The sequence below is a fragment of the Falco rusticolus genome, chromosome 7 (assembly GCF_015220075.1).
Source record: "Falco rusticolus isolate bFalRus1 chromosome 7, bFalRus1.pri, whole genome shotgun sequence".
In the NCBI taxonomy this organism is placed as follows: domain Eukaryota; kingdom Metazoa; phylum Chordata; class Aves; order Falconiformes; family Falconidae; genus Falco; species Falco rusticolus.
In genome coordinates, this window is record NC_051193.1 from 4,342,567 (window position 1) to 4,361,194 (window position 18,628).

The 18,628-nt window shown below is 52.8% G+C and overlaps 1 protein-coding gene across 6 annotated transcripts; it reads right to left on the reverse strand.

The window, feature by feature from the left end:
• Window positions 1–1,415: 1,415 nt before the first annotated feature.
• On the reverse strand, window positions 1,416–15,760 carry PAQR5 (progestin and adipoQ receptor family member 5). 6 transcript variants are annotated; one of them, XM_037395692.1, is made up of 9 exons: window positions 15,500–15,760; window positions 15,040–15,117; window positions 11,854–12,086; window positions 11,454–11,581; window positions 11,103–11,308; window positions 10,316–10,442; window positions 5,259–5,355; window positions 4,631–4,772; window positions 1,416–4,003 (listed from the first exon to the last, which is right to left on the reverse strand). In XM_037395692.1, the coding sequence occupies exons 3-9, from the start codon at window positions 11,902–11,904 to the stop codon at window positions 3,756–3,758; spliced, it is 999 nt and encodes a 332-aa protein (XP_037251589.1). In that variant the 5' UTR covers window positions 11,905–12,086; window positions 15,040–15,117; window positions 15,500–15,760; the 3' UTR covers window positions 1,416–3,755. The 6 variants fall into 6 exon arrangements, with proteins under 6 accessions (XP_037251589.1, XP_037251592.1, XP_037251591.1 ...); XM_037395695.1 differs by lacking the exon at window positions 15,040–15,117 and having other exon boundaries at window positions 15,637–15,760; XM_037395694.1 differs by lacking the exon at window positions 15,040–15,117.
• Between the last annotated feature and the right edge of the window lie 2,868 nt (window positions 15,761–18,628).

An 18,628-nucleotide genomic window follows, 5' to 3' on the forward strand; every position in this document is an offset into this window, starting at 1 on the left:
CTCGTATTTGTTTTATCAGCTCGGTTCAAGTAAAGGCTGAGGCTCGGGGAATGCGCTGTAACCCGGCAATTCTGCTGTGCCAGGCCCTCCCTGTTGCAAAGCCGCTACCTGCCTGGAGGTAAATTAGTTAATTCCTGTAGGAGATGCTTAGCGGTGGAAAACAAAGCCTGGAATGTGAAGTTTAGACACCCATGAAAAACCCGGCCAAACAAGTCTATTGAAAGACCTAACTTCCAGACAAGGAAATGCATTTCTAATTCCAGTGGGGAAACTGGGGTGAAGGGTGAAGTAACTGGGGTGTTAACCCTGGGTAGCAGTTCTAGAGGTGTCCAGCGGGTTGAACTCCTCTCTTAAATCACAGACTCCAGTCAAGTCTCAGTTTTAGTGCAAGTTAACCAAATCAAGTAAGCTTACCCTCTTAAGGGAAAAAAAAAAAAAAAAAGGAAGAAAGAAGATCCAGAGAAATCCCAACCCTTTTATTCTTTACTGTGACTGCTATCAGGAGAAGCCAGTGTCCTGGGCCAACCTTAATTTTTGAACAGTGTTTTAAAATACACTGAAACGGAAGAATTTCTTAAGTTCTCATAACATATCAAGGATACAAATGGTCAAGATCAAACGGACCTACCCAGGAGCAGAAACAGAGACCCACGTGCAGTCCCACTGCCACGGAGCGCCTCGCAAGGCACGACCATCCTCACCCTGCACCCTGAAACTGCTAAGGTGGGGCTGCCACCCTAAAAACCAGACTGAATTCCCAAACAGTGTCTGAAGCTGCACTTCCCACAGCAAAAAACTCCACTCACACTTCCGCTGACTGCCACAGCAGCGGCTTGCTTCTCGTGGATCCCAGACCACTTAGGACTTAAATGAAACCCAGCATACTGATACCCACCTGGAAAATGATACACGCAGGATGGATGATAGGACGGTTCAGTGTCATCGCAGGAGGAGAGGCGTTTTAACAAGCAAGCTAACGATTCGCACACGGGTGCCTTTCCCAAGACTGAAGGTACAGCCAGTCAGACAACAACGCCTGCCTCGACTGGGGAGCTGTTCCGGAAGACAGTCCTAACTCCTGCTACAGTCATGTTCATACCCTCATTCCAGTTTATTTAAAGCCACATTGTGTGTTATAGTTTTCTGGAAACAGACGTGTATTTTGGATTAAGCGTTATTCAGGAATATTCAGATTCACCTTTTACCTTAACCAAGGGAACCTGATAGACCTAAAAATCTGCTGTATCTGCACAGTTCATCAGCGCAGTAAAATCTGCCTGGCTGAAGAGGAGATAAGTGATGATCTCTGGGATTTGGTCATAAAGTTAATGGGTTTGTTTGGGATTTGCTCCAGACTGGGCACAGACACACACTGAAACAACGTGTTTCAACAAATAAATATCCTGTATTATTTATTTGTAACAATTTGACACAGAATTTTTATTTCTTTATGTGAATAAAATTTAGTACATTGAGTAGATTTTTGAAGGCCTGTCTCCAACTGAAGAAGAAATCTGGCTGACCCGTGCTGCTTCGAGGTCATTCACTTGTTCAGTGTGTAAAGTATGTGCCAGACAAAGGGTCCATGCAAGGCACTGCAGGATCCAAAGGGATTATGGTAGTGTATAATATGGTGCTGCATTTTTTTATGTAGTTTTCCTACAAATAATGTCACCTGAGGAAGATGAGAGGAATTCCCAAATTCAAAAGTTAAATGGCCAAGAAGAAAACAATTCATGTAAATTTTACAGACTCTTCAATCATGCTTTGCACGCAGAGCCAGATTCCTTTCTGGTCACACGAGTACACAAGGTAAATAAGCTTTGCAATTATTAGCAATTATCTCCGAAGTGATTAATTTTCACAGACAGTATTTTTATGAAACTATACAAATCAGGTTAGCATATATCAGTGCGATAGTTATATTAGTTTTCTCTTTCAATGAATTAAAACTGTTGAATAAACAATTACGTTCCAGTGCTCATAAATATTAACATAAATCTTGGTCAGCTTTCAAAAGAAAGCTATTTTTCAAAAGACTTATTTGTCCCATAATATATTTAACGAGCCGTTGTATTGTCACTCAAAAGTGCATCAATTATACCTTGACAGAGGCAATTATACACAAAACAAATTATACACCCGTATGATTATCAGGAAGCTTGATAATATTCCCTAGCAGTAATCTTTGCATCACGTGTTCCTGTACCTCCTGCGTGGCGTTGGGTAAATCCAACATGACAGCCTCGTGGCTGGAGCCACCTGCCGAGCTCCCCCACGGGCTGCCTCCCCCTCGCCCGCACCAGGCTGAGGCCTCCAGGCTCTCACCAGGCCTCTCTGCTTCTGCTTCTAAAATCCAGATGCAGCAGCAAGGGAAAGCAAGGTGAGCAGAGGTCTAACTCTGGAAAGGCTTTAAAATTAGAGGTTTTGATCCCCCGTGCATTACCAGCTCAGCTGTTCTGCAGTCCTGCCTTTCACCTAACAATGCCCCTGTCCCTACACTGTACAGACTCCCACTTCTTGCTCAGCTGATGTTTTATTCTCCCCAGACACCCCCATCTTATTCACTCATGACAAGAAAAACATTATTCTACTCGAGTGGGACCAGAAAATAGAGAGCTTCAGAGGTGACACATCTACCACCAGTCACACACTCAGACCAAGTGTCCATCTAGCCCAGTATCGTGCCTCCAGGAACACCCGGGAGAGGATGCCTCGGCGTGGCAGTCATGAATTTCTCAGCCACTGCCCTCAACAAGGTGTCAAACACCTTTTCTGAATAGCACGGCTTCACAGCCGTGTTAAACACTTGACACAAAACAGTGCTTTTAAGGAAATCCACGTCATCACCTCGTGGGTGCAGGGAAGATATTTCTTCCTCTGTTTACGTTTGATGCTACAAACAAGTTTAGAGAAGGAGCTCAACTGCGACTGCAGGACGGAGTTGTCTGGTGCAAGGGGGGAAGGACGGTGCCCCCACACCCTGTGCTTGGGGCTGTGTCAGCCACCGAGCACTTGCATCACCCACACAGTCGGGAGCTCAGCTCTTCCATGGGAATTAAAATCCCAGGACTTACCTACGTGAATTGGACCCCAAAAAAAGCTTTTCTGGAGGAATGTCACATGGAGAGTTCTTCCAGAATAACTCCTTCCAGGTAATGATTAAAAATAGCTGAATTTAAAATGTAGGCAAACTCTAGTCTCTCTCAATCCCCATCTGTCAGGCACTTGGGTTTAGCATAAGGCTGTGTAACATGGATATTTGAGGTTTTAAAATAATGCCACTTTCAAGGTGAAAACCTTAGTTAGGGGGCCCCTGGGAGAGCCCTTGCTCGTGCCTTCGCCGAGGAAGCTTGGCTATCGGTCTAAACTGGTGACAAGGACATCTGTGTCACCAGATGACCGGCATTACCCACGTCCACTTGCCTCCCCGATTCCTCTGTAAGGCAGACCTGATGAATGCCTATTGCTTTGGAAAGTATTAGCACTTATCTCCCTTTTACAGAAAAAGTTAAGATTATTTTAAATATTTCTTCTGGTGAAATGGCAACTTGATTAAAAGCATTTCATAATCTGTTCCTAGCTTTAAAGCTAAATGTACAAAAACCAGTGCAATATGTTTTGCTCTTGAGAAAATTTTGAATAAATATTTCCTCAGAGAGCATAGGCAAATAAACTCCTCCTCATCCATACCATACATGTATTGTTTAGGGTCTTTCTTGTGGAGCAGCATAAATACTATCTAGACCCGAAGCCTAATGCCCGTGTGGTTTTTCTCTCTGCAGAGGCTCTGGCATGAAGCTCAGGGACATCGAGCAGAGCCCGATGACAGCAAGGCTCACGGCCATGCAGATGCCCATCGACCCGAGAGTCTGCAGGGAGGAGGGAAGCAGCGAGGTGGGCAGGAGCCGGTCACGGCGCTCAGACATGTCCATCATGATGGCCTCCATCTGGAAGTGCGTGCCAATGATCCCACAGACGTGGAAAACTTGGTGGCTGTGCCCTGCAACAAAGCCAAAAGCCAAGAAACTCCCTGGGCTTCATTAAACCACCACTGTGAGGGCTCAGCGGACCTTCTGCCTAGCATCCATTGCCTTTAAATATTTATTCTGCTAATTACTGTGGCTTTTATCATTGTACCACCAGAGCCCAGCGATCTTCCTCTCCAAAATGCAGCTGGCTCTAATGGAAATGAGGGATGTGAGCTCGCTGCTGCGGTCCTGGCACAGGCAGCATGCTAAACAGCACCGTGCTTGTGCACAGCGTGGCGAGGGGAACGGGGAAAACCCTGGTGCGGCCAGGACTGCCATCCATCCTCCTTGGTGGCTGCTCCTACAGTGCCCTGACATGGCACTGTGAAGCACCGTTGTGCCACAGGTGAGGGTTTTTTGCATGAGAAATGAGTGCTTTGTGGTCATGAAACCCTCTGTGAAACAATTTGGAAACAGCATGCTTCCGGAGTTGCTCCCACTTTACCTAGGCAGGAGACTGCTGTATCTCGTATGTAAAACTACATTTCAGATTTCCAGCAGGGAATATATTATAACCTCTGGGAGTCACGCATGCATTAATGCGCTTTCTTCCTGAAAATAATGAGAAAACAATGCCAGCTCACCCTTTGGGCACTTACCAATATAATCAAAGTGTCCTGGCGCAAGCCTCTCTGGCAGATGGCTAGCAAAGATGAAGCAAGTGAGGAAGGCAAAGACGGTGTGCTTGTAGTGGACCAGGATCGCAGCCTCTGTGCAGCTCTCCGCCGCGCACAGGTAGAACTGCAGCAGCAGAGAGGGGTCCGCACAGGGTTCCATGCAAGGGAGAGAGGAGAACAACACATTTCTAAAGGAGGCAGCACTGTTCCCTGAGCCCCCATCGCCTCTGGCATCACCCAACAGAAGAGCTGTCGCTTCCATTTCATGCAAATCCAAGCCCCACACCTCCTGCCCTTAGACCTCACTGCAACAAAATTCCCACCCTGTTCCAGTTTAGGAACTAGAAAACTTGCAGCTTTCACAGGCAGTAATATTGCAGCGTGGGCAAAGTTTGAGTGCAGGGCTTTGAAGTGGAAGGAATCTGCCTGTCAATAGGTGCAGGAAAAAATAACCAAATCTCTTTTCCTGCCGGAGTTTGTTTTGCTTTAAAAAAATAAAAGCTGGCATATTTTCCCAAATATTTTCAGACTAAGACAAAGCAGCAGATATTTCCAACCCTGCAGCACACCAATGTCTTGGTGCTGTGAATATGGGCTGTGGGAGGCGTACCCTGTAGAAGAGAGGGATGCTGTCGAAGAGGTACGGGTACACGAAGGCCAGGGTGCGGGAAGCCTTGCTGAACCTGGGCCTCTCCGCCTCCAGAAACCTAGAGGAAAACAGAGAAGGTATCTCACATGGCACGGCACGGCACATTAGGTTAACGTAAGCGCTGAATTCTGTTTGCCAGTTGTCTGCTGGGGACTGTGGATTGCAGAATATAGACTGCACATACATCCTCCCACGGATAACTGTGAATTCAGCCAGAGTAGCGCAGGTTTTGTCTGCTGAGAGTATTAAGGCTGTGACCAACCTCAGCTCACGTGGCTGAACCTTCCCTGACCAAACCTTGAGCCGGGGCAGGAAAGATTTAAGGACCACCCTCCCCTGTCCTATTCTCTGGCTCTTGCAGGTGCATCTCTGCAGCTCTGAGAACAATCTTTTTTATACTGTCCTGGCACGGGTGATTTTGCTTCTTTTACCATTGCTCATTAACTGTTACCCATCAGCAGCTAGGAACAGAGCTGGTCTTTAAACAGCTGCTTCCCCTGCAGTTGTTTTTAACTGAGTTTTCACTCTTGATTTTGAATCCCAGCTTTCTGAGCATGGCAATCAAGGAGAATACATCTGCCTTGGTTTGGAAGGCTTTGTAGGCAATGCAGCACCCAGGCTGTGATTGTCACTGTTTGTTAATTAAGCTGTATTGCAGCTTATGTCTGAAATGCATGAAATGTCGCAGCATCCTTCTTTTTTACATCCTGCCAAGACTTTGTGATTGTCATTTCAGAGAATGCATGGAGAGAGTTACTGAGATCACAAACTAAATTAATTAAACAAGTTACTTTTTAATGACATCACCATTATAATGGAAGAAGCAGCCTGTTGGTTATAATCACACCGTATGTGAGGAGGAAAGTGTATGTCTGGACAGGGAACACTATTCTGCATTTTGTTCCCCAGGAAATCATGCTGCTGAAATGTAGGACATACTTTGCAGCCACAAAATAATTGACCATCCAGGTCCCCCAAAAAAACATTCTAAACCCTGGAGCTGCGTCGCAAGCCCTGCGCCAAGCCCCAAGCCTGCTCTGGCTGCATGGGGACATGCACAACCCAAACAAAACCTGGAGACGGAAAGCCCAGGAGAGCCTCGAAGAAGCCTAGCAGCACACGCTGGCCTAGCCGCCAGCCATCCTGCCCCATGCAGCATCTCCAGCTGCCCGCAGCAAGACCGGCACAGGCACCATGCCCCACACCAACCCTTGCCCCTCCGGCGTGGGGGCAGCTGCGGGACAGCAAGGTGGGCATCAGGATGGGCCCTACCACGAGGAGGGCTCCAGCAGCAAGCCCATCACCCTGCCCTCCCATTGCAGCCACAGGAGCTCCAAAGTAGGAACAGAAAACTTCTCCCTCCGATGCTTCCCTGCTGGGAAAGACCAACTTTTACAGGGTATTAGCCCACTGTGGAAACAGGGAGATGAACTTGAGCAGAATTACAACAGACCTACCCACAGAGCAGAAGGGCTTTATCAATATGGCCCAAAATACAGGTTGAAACCCCCACAATTCAAGTTATACTCAAGAGCCACTGACTGATAAGGGCTTTCATCTTGCTCGTCCTCAGTTTAGCCATCCACCGTGGCTTGTGGCTTGCTCAGAAGACATCACGATGATGCTGGAGAAGCCTCCTGCTCTATTTTCCCCTGTATTTCTGCATGATTCCTGCTGTATTTTCTGACCATGGTTTCACCTGCCCAGTGCTGTTCTCCCATCCCGCTCACCTGCTGCTGCGCGGTGCTGCGCTCACCCTTGTCACGCATCTTCCTGCTCCTTCGGCCACGCACCGCTCCAACCTGCCCCGCTCTGTTGTCAAAACAGAGCCACCATATCACAGCCTGGGCACGTGGCCAGACGCACGGTGACCCTGGGGACAGTGCCCTATTCACGCAGGATGGCGTGAAGTGTAGCAGAGTTAAAGCATACTCTGTTTTCATCGTGAAAAGCACGTACAGGTTTTTCTGCTTTTGCGGGGATGTCTGCAGGGAGATGCCAAATCCTCAAGAACGAAAGAAACCTTTCGTGCAGCTGCTTATCATCGGGGTGGGGGGATGCAGGCGGATGCTCGCTATTTCAGTGCTACAGGGGTACCTAGCGCTACGTAAAGGATAAACATACTTATTTCAGTCCGTCTGCATGTGTTTCCCTGTATGGCATTTCAGTGTTCTCAGCGCACAGGATGCAAAAACCAACCAACAAAAATCTTACTGTTGACTCATCAACCAGCCATCTAGGATTGGAATTTTTTCCAGTGAATTTGGTAAAACTTGCTGCAGTAGCTTAGCAAATGCCTTTCTTCAGATGCCCCACTGCAAGTCCCTGCCTTCATCATGTTGATGCATCCTCCTCTGCATTAACCCCTGCTCCTGTCGACCTCCATGGGGTGCATCAAGAGGCTGGGCACACTCTGCTGCTGCGTCCGGCCGTGCTGCAGAAGCTCAGCCAGGTTCTGGTAGTGCTGACAGCCTGAGCACGAACCAGCTCCGAACCAGAGAGGTGTGTTGCCAGCCTCTCCCCTCGAGTGGCCGCAGTGCCAGACAGCCAGTGACCCTCCCGGCTCCTCAAGCCAGCCCTGCCCAGGGTGCGGTTGGTGGAGCAGCCCTGACAGCATTGCCGGGTGGCTGCTGAGCCTGTGCCGGGCTGGGCAGGTCCCCTCCGAGTGCACCTGGCGCGGGAGCATCACCACCCATTGCACAATTCGGTTTCGGGTCCACTCCTGTCCACCCCCCCCACTTGGATGGACATTTTGGCTGGTGTGACTCAGCCGAGGATGACACCAAAGTGAACACAACCAGTGAGCAGCACCCTGCGGTGGGAAACAGGGCGGCCCAGGTGCTGGTGGTTTCACAGGGGTCTCAGGGCTGGCCAGCCCTGCTGCCTCCCCATCCCCAACCCACCAGCTGTGGCTCAGGCACCGCGTGGTGCAAGCCAGGTGCAAGCCACTTGTGCAAACCGGGGAAGCGCTGTGGCAGAGGCAGGTGCAAAACCATGCACCCTCATCCTCTGCAGCCCCACCAGTCTTGCTCTGCAAGAGAACAGACAGGAGAGGTGGGCGGCTGGGGGCTGCCCACGCAGCTGAGATACTCACAGGTGCGGGCATGTGGAGGGGACACTGGCATCCCAGCCTGCGGGGCACCGTTCCCATGGCTACCGTGGTCCCCAGAGGTGACCCAGCCTGTGCAGGGTGCGGGATGAATTACAGGGGCTCATTCTGTGCTCACCAGCCTGGGGGTAAACCGGCAGCATTGCTGGCCCACACTGGGACGGTATATTCAGCATTCCTCCTCACCCAGGAATGTTTTCTGGATTTTTTTTTTTTTATTTTTAAGCCTAATTTGATGGATTTACTACTTCTTTAATGAAAATTACTGAGACAACAGGAATTGCTATTCTATCACATAGCAATAGTTGCATGTTTTTCACATACCTTTACTTACAGTTTTGTAGCAGAGAGATGCTGACAATTAAATTTGCAGACCAAGAATTTTTTTTTAAACAATCCAAATTAATCTGGAACTGATCTCAAGTTGCTGATATTTCCTAAATGTTATCTTCAAGTGGTAAGTACTAGGATTAGCACATGGTCAGTGAGCTTCGTTTGCTAAGCCCATCTAATAAGACAATAAAGAGACGCACAGGACAAAAATAAGAGGGGGAAAAGAGACAAAAAGAAAGAGAAAGGAATGAGGAATATAAGGAAAAAATAGCAAGTCCCAGCTGGCATCATCCACTGAGTGAGCCAAGAAAGATCCTTGAGTTTGCATTACTGCTTAGTAATAGCAAGGACAGGTCCAAATCTTCCACCCCAGGGAGTTACTCCAGCGAGTAACCCTCAGATCAAAAGGTGAGTAAATCCCCCCGTACTCAACAGACACTTAAATGAGCCAAATTTGCAGGATCCGTAAGGAATACCGAGAGCTCAGCACTCCCTCTCTCAGGAAGACACGGCGATGCTCAGCTGCATCCCACCCTGTGGCAGCCCCTCTCCTGCAGCAGAGCCAGCCGGGCAGTGTGATTTCTTCCTGCTGTGTTTGTCAGGACATAGGAGAATCTTCCTCCCTGCTGAGGCAGCATCATCAAAACACAGCCCTGTGCCGGGGGGGTCCTGGGGGCTGCCCGGGCCATGCCCAAAGGCCTCCCAGGGTTATGTGATGTCACGACAGGCGACCACATGCCAAAGAGCAACCACATGCTGAAGACACACCAAAATACAAAGACACCCCAAAACAGAAGGAAGGGATAATGCCAAACGATTCACGCTGCTTGTGAAAACAGGAATTGTACATTTTGCAAAGCGAACTGCATGTCGTCGTAATGGCAGACATGAGTGCTTTACAAACACAGCCTTCAGGGAGGTATCTACCATGAGTTAAATAAAAACCAAACCAGCTAGAGATCATGGCATGCATCACTGGAAATCAGCCAAGTGGTTTAAACATTTGAGATATTCCAAACAAATTGTCTAATGCCATTCAGGAACAAAATACAGCACACGCAATGCTGCTCATGCTTTAAAAATTAAGCAATTGACTGCAAGAATGCTGAGGTTCCTCCTCTGCAAATTTGTTGCCCGCACCTATAAACACACACACGCTCGCACACATATAAACACGCACACACAGCACTTAGGCTGATACATGCCTTTGGCACGACCATGCTCATGTATAAACCCAAACACGTGCTTAAATGTTGGGTGCAGAGGAACCCACCCCTTTTTGCAAGTTATGTTAGAAAAAACAATGGCCAAAAAAAGGTGGATATTTTCCTGCCAGGCACGCACCATACAAAATCACCTTTTGAACTTTCAAAAATTAAAGCTACTTCACTTGTTTTGCATTTTTGGTTGTCAAACTCTCCTAGTGCTAACATGCAACATGTTTCCCAAACCAAAAATCCCCTTCTTCCCCTTCCTGAACTTAAGGCTTGTATTGTTACAATACAGAAAGCCTTTATTAATAATACTAATTAATGATTATGCTGTAGCAATCATGGCAGATAAAGCAGAAGCTTACCTGGAATAGCAGGACAGACTGGTGCTAATGACAGTGTTAAAGACTGCAATGGGGACGTAGCAGTGGTGGAAAGTGCTGTTGACCCATTCTGCTGGGAAAATGTACGCTGAGTACGCCAGCGCAGACCCTGGAAATACAGGAGGTGCCCAGTTAGTTCCCGGTCCCACCAGGACCCTCAGCATCCTCCTGGGCCCAGCTGTGAACCTGCGAATTGGCGCTGGGCACTCTTAGGGAAGGGAGATATGAGCAAAGGTAGAAGAGCAGCTCAGTTAAGGGGAGCATCGGGCAGACACCCCAACAGCCAGCTCCAGCAGACACCTTTCCATGAGGAACTGGAGGCGTGTTGTGCCATGCTAAGATCCCAGCTGCTGCTACGGCTGCTTACCCTGGGCTTGCTCCCCAGCGAGGTGCCACCAACTTCACTGACAGCACTTGTCTTTAGTGTGGGTTGTTTTCATTATTCTATTTACTACAAAGACTGAAGAGCATCACACAGCCAAGCCTCCATCCCGGGGCTGCCCGGTACCAAACCCAGCCCCAAATTATTATTTATGGTGGTGTTGGAGATGCTTCACAGTCCCTCCCAAGCACCAGGCTGTAGGGAGGAGGAAGAGGAGGCGCGGAAACTACATACAAACAGCCACTGTCCCCACTTGTCCCATGGGTACAAGCCATCTGAGCACCCAGGGTTCAGCCCTGTCCCTGGTGTCACCCTGTGCTTCAGCTCCTGCTGCCCCAGGGAAGTGCCAGCGACTGACACCCCACCAAAACCTCTGCCCGTCCTTACCCAGGCTGTACATGCTGAGAGCTGCGTAATCAAAGAAGTAGCAGATGTGCCGGGCACGGGTGGACATGGTGCTGAAGGTGTGGGCGCAGCTGGAGGCGAGGGGGTAGATGCAGCAAGTCAGCAGGTAAGCGAGGAGGGGCCAGGCGTGGGGGTCCTCCTGGCCCCCCGGCCCTCGCAGCCGCCCCACCAGGGTCCATACGAAGTACCTGTGGGATGGAGGAAGGTGAGCATCGTGCCCTCGCGTGTCCCTCGTCCCTGCTTCCCTAGCCTTGCTCCCCCCTCCTTGCTCCCCTGGCCTTGCTTCTACCACCTTCTCCCGTGGGTGCTAAAGACCCGCAGCACGGTACCTACCAGGCAGGCACAAAATGTGTCCAGATATTCAGGGTCTCGTTGGTCATTTGGAAGACGCTGAGGAGGCAGTCTGCTGCTGAGCTTCTTGGAGGGCGATACCCAAAGAGGATCCCCTGCTCCTGGTAGCCCTGCAAGGCAAGGACTGGCACTGGGGGCAGTCAGAAGAGAAGGAAGGACAGATCGGAGGAGAAGGAAGAACAGATCGGAGGAGAAGGAAGGTTGCCAAAAGGAGGGTGCCCATAATTCAGGACCCAGGACCCTGCTGTGAGGACAGAGTCATGTCCCTTCCATGGGAGGTGATCTCAGGGAAGGGGCGGCCACCCCGACACGCTGCTCCCACTTGTCACCTCCCAAAACCCCACCAAGCCTCGGACTTAGGGAAGAAAAACTCCTCTCTGACCTTAGGCACTTGGTTGATGCTGAGCAGCCGGGGTAACTTCAGGCTCAGCATCGTGTGGGTTGGGGCTCCGGCTCCGAGGGACGTTTTCGGCTCAGCTTCCCTGGGGATGAGCCCCGGCAGTGCCTCACACCCCGCCTGGCCACATCTCACACCCCGCCGGGGAAACGATGGGATGGGGAAGGGGCTGCCCAGTGGCAGCTGAAGCGATGCTCCCTGGGCTCAGGACAGGTGGCCTGGGGGAGACAAGCATTGGTGGGGATGTGGCAGAGTGTCACCATGCAAGGTCCCAGACCCATATGTGCAAACACCTCCTGGGGTGTTCCTGTGGCATGGGGAGGGGAGACAGCATCCACCCCTGCAGGGGATGTTGGGCTCCCTCTCTACCACCCATACCCTAAAGGGCAGGGGGAGAAGGACAGCATGTCCCTGTGTCTACTGCCCAGAGGGACTGAAACTCCCTGTTATCACCCCAATCGAGCTAGGGGTGATGTGGGAACAGCGCTTGTGTCCCCAGAGCACCCCAAGGTTGCACAGAAAGCCCTGAGCATGCGCTGGGGGTCTGTGGGGTACAGGCAGGTCCCCTCAGGGCAGCAGCGAGGACTTGGGGTCCCAGGCAGCACCTGGGCTGGTTCACCTCCGCCTGCTCCCCATCGAACATCCCAGTGCTACAGTGCAGCCCCTCCAGCCCCAGTGTCTCCATCTCTTACCCGCTAACACCTTTGGCAGTGCTGCTTCTCCCCCTCCCCCTCCACCTCTGGTCTGTGAAATTAAGGTGGGAAAAAAAATTATTTCCTGCACCCTCCTGCAAGGGACCGCCTGGCCTGGGGGAAGCAGGGCGGGAGGGGACCCCGAGGCTCGGTGTGCTGGGTCAGCTTGGTCACACAGGCATGTCACTTGGAAACCAGCAGACTGGTCCCCCCACGTTTCTGAGAGATGTCTGCAACCCTCCAGCCCACGGAGCCAGAAGGAAGAGCCTCCGCATCCTCCAGAGAGCCGCTCCCGGGATGGCATTTCGGTTGCCTCAGCCATCCCATAACTTCACACTGAGACACACCAAAATTCAGCCTTCGGCACACATTGCCAGTGCTGACAGACTTGCCAGTCCCATGTAAACCACCTCGCTGCCCTTTCCCAGCCCCCAGCCCCTGGCATTACTCTTTGCCTTCTCCTTCTCTTCCTCCCCGCCCAGACTCCCCCTCCCCGCACGGCCAAGCAGCTCCGGTGCAAACCAACATGGGCAACGCGCCACGGGCCACCGTGCACGGGGAGCGCCCGGAGAGAGGGAGGTGGCTGGGAGGTGGTTAGCAAAAGGGAAAAAATTAACGAGGCAAGAGAGCAATAAACCCAACGTAAAAAAAAAATTGGAAATGGCTTTAGTTAAAGATTAAATCAGAAGCTTTTTCTTGTCTGTTGAACTATAAGCATGCCGCCTCAAAGCTACCCAGAGCCTGCAGCAGCCTTCCTTGATGCCCGTTGGTATTCCTGAACTTCTCTGTGGTGGAAAGCGGACCTGAACCCTGCGGTGGTTTCCAGAGCCTCGGGACCCAGCTGGAGGGCAGGGGGCGAGGGCTGCCCTTGGTTATTTGCATGCTCCAAAAATCAAGGGCAGCCTGGCACCGAGCTCTGACCCCCACACGCCTGATACAAACACAAGTGAGGGCGATGATGGGATGGAACAAAAATAATGTCTCTTATCTCAGTAAAGGCGAGGAAGCCGCACAAGCCCTTCACAGAGGCACACTATGGGGTGTGGGAGCCCTGATTTGCAAAGAGCCTTTGGAGGGGAGCCTGAGCTGGGCGCGCTGGGGTGCAGCCCAGAGGGACCGTGTCCAGAGCCAGGAGCTGGCCCCCTCGTGCCCCGCACCGGGCTGCCTCCGCCGGGGGACGTGGGAAGCACCGGGCCCAGGCTTAACCAAGAACTTGTATTTTTAAGAGCAAAATGAGTCAGCGGAGCTGCGGGGAGCAGCAGCAGCCCGGGCACACCCTGCAGTCCCGTGTTTTCCTCCTCCTCCTTCGGTGGAGTTTTTCCACCCGGGGAGCAGTGCTCCCGTGGCAGTGGCGTGGGACCAGAGGTGGGGGCATGTCACAGCCGTGACCTCTGCAAACGGCTCCTTTGCAAACAGCATGTCACCGACTCCGCAGGCTCACCCGACTGGCTGCAAACACACCTCTTCCTCCTCCTCCCCCCCCCCCTCCTCCTCCTCCCCCCCCCACGGCCACGCACAGAGCCCCGTGGGGATGCCAGGCACCACAGGCTTCAGGTCCAGCCCGGCAGCCTTTGTTTGTGCCAGGTTCACCCAGGGAAGGTTCCTCCCTGGCACCAGTTTTCACCCTTAAAAGCTGTGGTTTGTCGTTGGTGACAGGAGCCCAGACATGTCCCCTGTCACCCCATCACTGTCCCACCACCACATGCACGGACTGGGCTCCAGCGAGCGCGGCCGCAGCGGCTCTCCCCTCGGCACAGCTCTCCCTGCCAGCACCAGCCAGCAGCCGGTGTCTTTCAATGGAGGGAGAAATATTTTAGCTGTTAATCATTGACTTTTATGACTTTCTTACGGCAGTGCAAGGAGACAGACGAGTTGAACTGCAAAACTAGCAGCTGGGCTCCTTGAGTGCTCAGCACCGGCGTCAGCAGCATGGGACATGCCAAGACCTTTTCCAGCAGAACAACAGAGGCTTTGTAGGAGGTTGTTATTGCTGCGGGTGGCTGCTGGTATCTGCTCGGGATCTGAGACGAGCAGGCAGCTCCAAGCAATACGCAGAAGCTTAAGGCTTTCTGAAATCAGTGTGTCTCAGGCACGTGTTGGAGCTGTTTGCCAGACCCAGCGCTTTTATCCGTCCTCCTTGGGGGACGCCCGCGCCGCTGTGCCTTGTCCCGCTCCTAAACCGCTGCCCAGTAAAACTTCCATAAACTCCACAAACACCCAGCACCGCCACCAGCTGCTGGTGCTGTAGGAGGGCAGTGAAAAAGCAACGGACTGCCGGCCCTGCCGCCCCATCCATCCCTGCCACACGCAGCTCTTCCCCACCTTCATCTTTTCACGGCGCGTGCGAAAGACTCCCAGCCTCCCAGCACGGACCCACGGGCGAGCTCATGCTGTGTAAACCCTCAGCATCCCCGGGGCAGCGATGAAAAGCAGCGAGCCCGACTGATCCAGGGGATAAAGCTGAGCGGCCGGTACTTACGGCGCTGCTCCTGGGAGTGGGGCTGGGTCGGATGCTGCGTTATCGCCGGCGCTGGCTCCGGGTGAACGTATTACTCATCTGTGTACAAACACAGCCCACATGGCTGAGCCTGGCCGGGCGTAGGCAGCCAAGCAAGCGGGCTGGGGCAGGTTTGCCAAAGCTGGCAGGAGGGCAGAGAAGCTCTGCCCAAAGCCCTGCTTGCCCCCCGCACCCGGCAGGATGGGTCCCGCACCCCGGCTGGGCTCGGCGGGAAGGACGCGGCGGAGGTCAGCCCCGCCGGCTGCTTTCCCAGATTAGGAGCAAATTAATTCTGGCTCGTCTTTGAGTGGAACAGGAAAAAGGCAACAAAATAAAACCGGAAATAACTGTGGCCAAACGCTCTCCGATCGTGCTCTGGATTAGCTTCGGCCGGGCTGCAAGGAAGTGGAATAAGGGCAGGAAAAAATATTAACTCACAGACCTCCCTGCGCATCTTCAGCTCCCAGGCCCCACCGGAAAACACCCGAAACTTGCTTAACTGTCTCCACGGAGACTGTAAAGCTCAAACTCTCATGTAGATGAAGAGGGAGGTGCTCCCAAACTGGAGAGAGTTCTTACATCATTCCCAGCTGGACGGAGGACCACAGCTGGCCCGTCATGGGGGTCCCCTCGGTCACCACGGAGCAGGAGCCACTGGCTCTCCCCGCACCTGCACCGGCTGCAAAACCCAGCATTTCCCCTTCTACCCCGCTAAAGCCACCGGTTTTACTGCGACGGTTGGTAAAGTGTTGCACAATATTGGAACAGTGGTAGATCGCGAACCACGAGGGATGCACGAGCATTGCTCCTGTATAATTAAGTAGTTGGAGGAACTGGAGCCAGGCGTAATGCGCTGCCCACGGGTCACGGGGAGAAGCACTAAAGGGCATTTGAAATCAGGGCTGGTGAATGTGCAGCACTATCCTGCATTCTAATTGTAAGGGAAAGTCTCTTGACAGCAATTTCTGGGTGTAAGGCTGTTAACCCTTCCCTGCCAGCACTGCAGCACGGCTTCCCCTCGGACAACGGCTTCCCAGGGCTCTGCCGTCTCCTCTGGGGTGCCGTTCCCACCAGGAGGGATGCCCCAGGGCTGAGGTCATGCCCCATTTCCCAGTGTCGGAGCCTTGCTGGCTGACCCCGGGATGGGGGGGGGGGCGGATGTGGGGATTTGCAGCAATGGGCCCAGTAACAGGTTCCTTAACAACGCAACCCCCGTGCAGAGGGTCAGATCCTGCCAGCAAAACCCAGACCCCGTGGTCACGACTTCTGCTACCACGAAATCCAACCCTGGCAGCAAAGAGGAGCTTGCGGTGTTCTTGCCCTGGCAGGGATGAGCTGGGGATGCAGGGATGGATGCAGGGATGGATGTGTGCCACTGGAAGCCAATGCTTACGCTCCAGCGCTAGCCCACGCAGGGCGGGGTTTATAAACATCCCTGCTATTTGGATGAAGAAAATAAAGCCATCCCCAGGCAGTGCAAGGAAGACAATTTCATCACAGCTCTGCTCGGAGGAGGGGCTGCATCATGGATAACCGGGTGCCTCTGGGTCACCCACAGCTCCTGCAACGTTTTTCCTCCCTGCTGGCAAATTGGCACAAAACAAGGATTTTGTGGGCATGGGACAGGTGAGGCCGTGGCCGGGCTGGGCACACGCATGTCTGCATCCAGCTGCATGGCAGGGGTCAGCATTGGGAGATTGTCACCAACTTCATTCCCTCGCAGCCCCCGTCCCCGCAGGACTACGGGCCAGGAGAGCAGCGAGCAGGAGGAAAGTGCTGCCTCTCTGCCCACCCCATGCATCTGGCACTGAGCGTGTGTTTTAAACCATCTCGTGGGCTCTTCTTTCCTCCGAACCATTGCCCGCAGAGGCCAAGATGTAGATTTACTCTACTTACCCCCTCGCCTGCACAAGTTTATGAGCTAGAGCCAGTCAAATGAGGTGGAAAGGATGAAGTCTGCTACTGTGCTGTAATAAAACCATGAAAAACTTTAAAATTAGTCCTGATTGTTTTCACACAATCGCTGACACAAACCCATCAAATAATCCATCCACATTTATTTGCACTGGCGGCTTGTGCACCAGCACCAGCTCTGCCTGGCAGCAGCGGAGGAGAGATTTTATACCCAAGTACTTCGACCCTGCTTTGGGCATGACCTCCAGCCCGAGGCAGGACTTTCTTCCCAGTGCCGTGCCCGTGTACAAGCAGCCTGGAAAACCTCGTGTTTCCAAACCCAGTGTTATCAGTGCCTGCGAAGGTTGTGCCAGCCTCATGGTGCCTCCAGTGCAACCGGTGCAATGAGTTTCAAACCAGTGGAAACTTCCCAGCACTGAATGGCTAAAGCCCAGCTACGGTTTTTGCAGCAAAATAGGAACTGAGCTGAAGTACAACCAAGCCAGCAGGATGTCCCGGGGGCCTGGAAACCAGCAGCGAGCACAAATCAGCCAAGAGCTTCTGCTGGCTCTTGCTCCTGGGGTCAAAGCACTGGGAAAAGGCACTTTGGGGAAGCTCCCAGCTGCACGGCTCAGCTGCCCCCCAGGGAGCTGTGCTCTGGGTAAAGGTCTTGCCGGCACGGCACCAAGGCAGTGCGAGGTGGAGGGTGCTGCTGGAGCACCTGCACCTTCAGTGAAGGTCCGTGCAGCCCAAAATCCTGTGGGGTGATGTGCAAGCGGGACATCCAGCCCTGCATCGGTGCGAATGCCCGGGTGGTTCTAACAGGGGAGGCAGAGATGCTGGGCTCAGTATCCCAACCACTCTTCCCGAGCTTCGCCGCTAGCACATGTTTGCCAAGGGCTGACCACAATCCACCCCAGCAGCATCAAGCTCCATCCCAGCATACAGCCTGAAGCCCAGCTCCCCAGCAGCTCTGCTTTTACTGAGGGTGTTAAAAGCCAGAGGATGAAAAATGAAAAATCGGTATGTGAGTGTTGGCCGGATCCTGCTGCCCTGCTCTGTCATTGATGGAGAAGGGCGTGAGCTGCGTGCAGGGAGCACTGCTGATGTGAGGGGGGTCACGGCAGCTCTCGGTGCATGCTGTGGGCAAGGGGTGCCCATGGGAAAGCCCCAGACAGGGTGCCCAGTGCAGATTTTGGGGGGCCCTGCAAGCAACTGCTGGGAACTGGTGGCTGAGCGGTGCCAGCAGAGACGTCCCGTGGCTCACGATAGGGACAGTGCTGGCTCCGCTGCTCTGACACCAGCCCTGGAACACCACACGGCCTGGGGAGCACTGCGCACACACACAGCCCTCCGCATCATCCATCCCCCAAGCTGTGTGCCGACACAGCCCCATGCAGATGTGCACACCCACCCCCAGATGTGCCCTGCACCTCCCCGTGCAGCTGTGAGCATGCAGCCCCTGCACAGCCCAGGGACAGCCTGGGGACAGCCACCACCCAAGGGGCAGGGGATGCTGCTGACCCTCATGCATGGGAGCAGAGCAGAAGCCGTGCCGTAGGTGCCAGCACTCATCCCACCCTCAGTCACAGTGGCGCATGGGTCCGGGCTGCACCCCCTGCACCTGCCAGCACAGCGCACTCTGGTTTTAATCACCCTCCGTTTTTTATTTGACTTA

Bases quoted from the DNA above. Each gene is read 5' to 3' on its own strand.
- PAQR5 (XM_037395695.1), bottom strand. From the start codon at position 11,904: ATGCTGAGCCTGAAGTTACCCCGGCTGCTCAGCATCAACCAAGTGCCT. The intron at 11,309-11,453 runs GTAGGTACCGTG...TCCATCCCACAG, and splicing joins ACACATTTTGTGCCTGCCTG to GTACTTCGTATGGACCCTGG. The intron at 4,004-4,630 runs GTAAGTGCCCAA...GCTTTGTTGCAG, and splicing joins AGGACACTTTGATTATATTG to GGCACAGCCACCAAGTTTTC.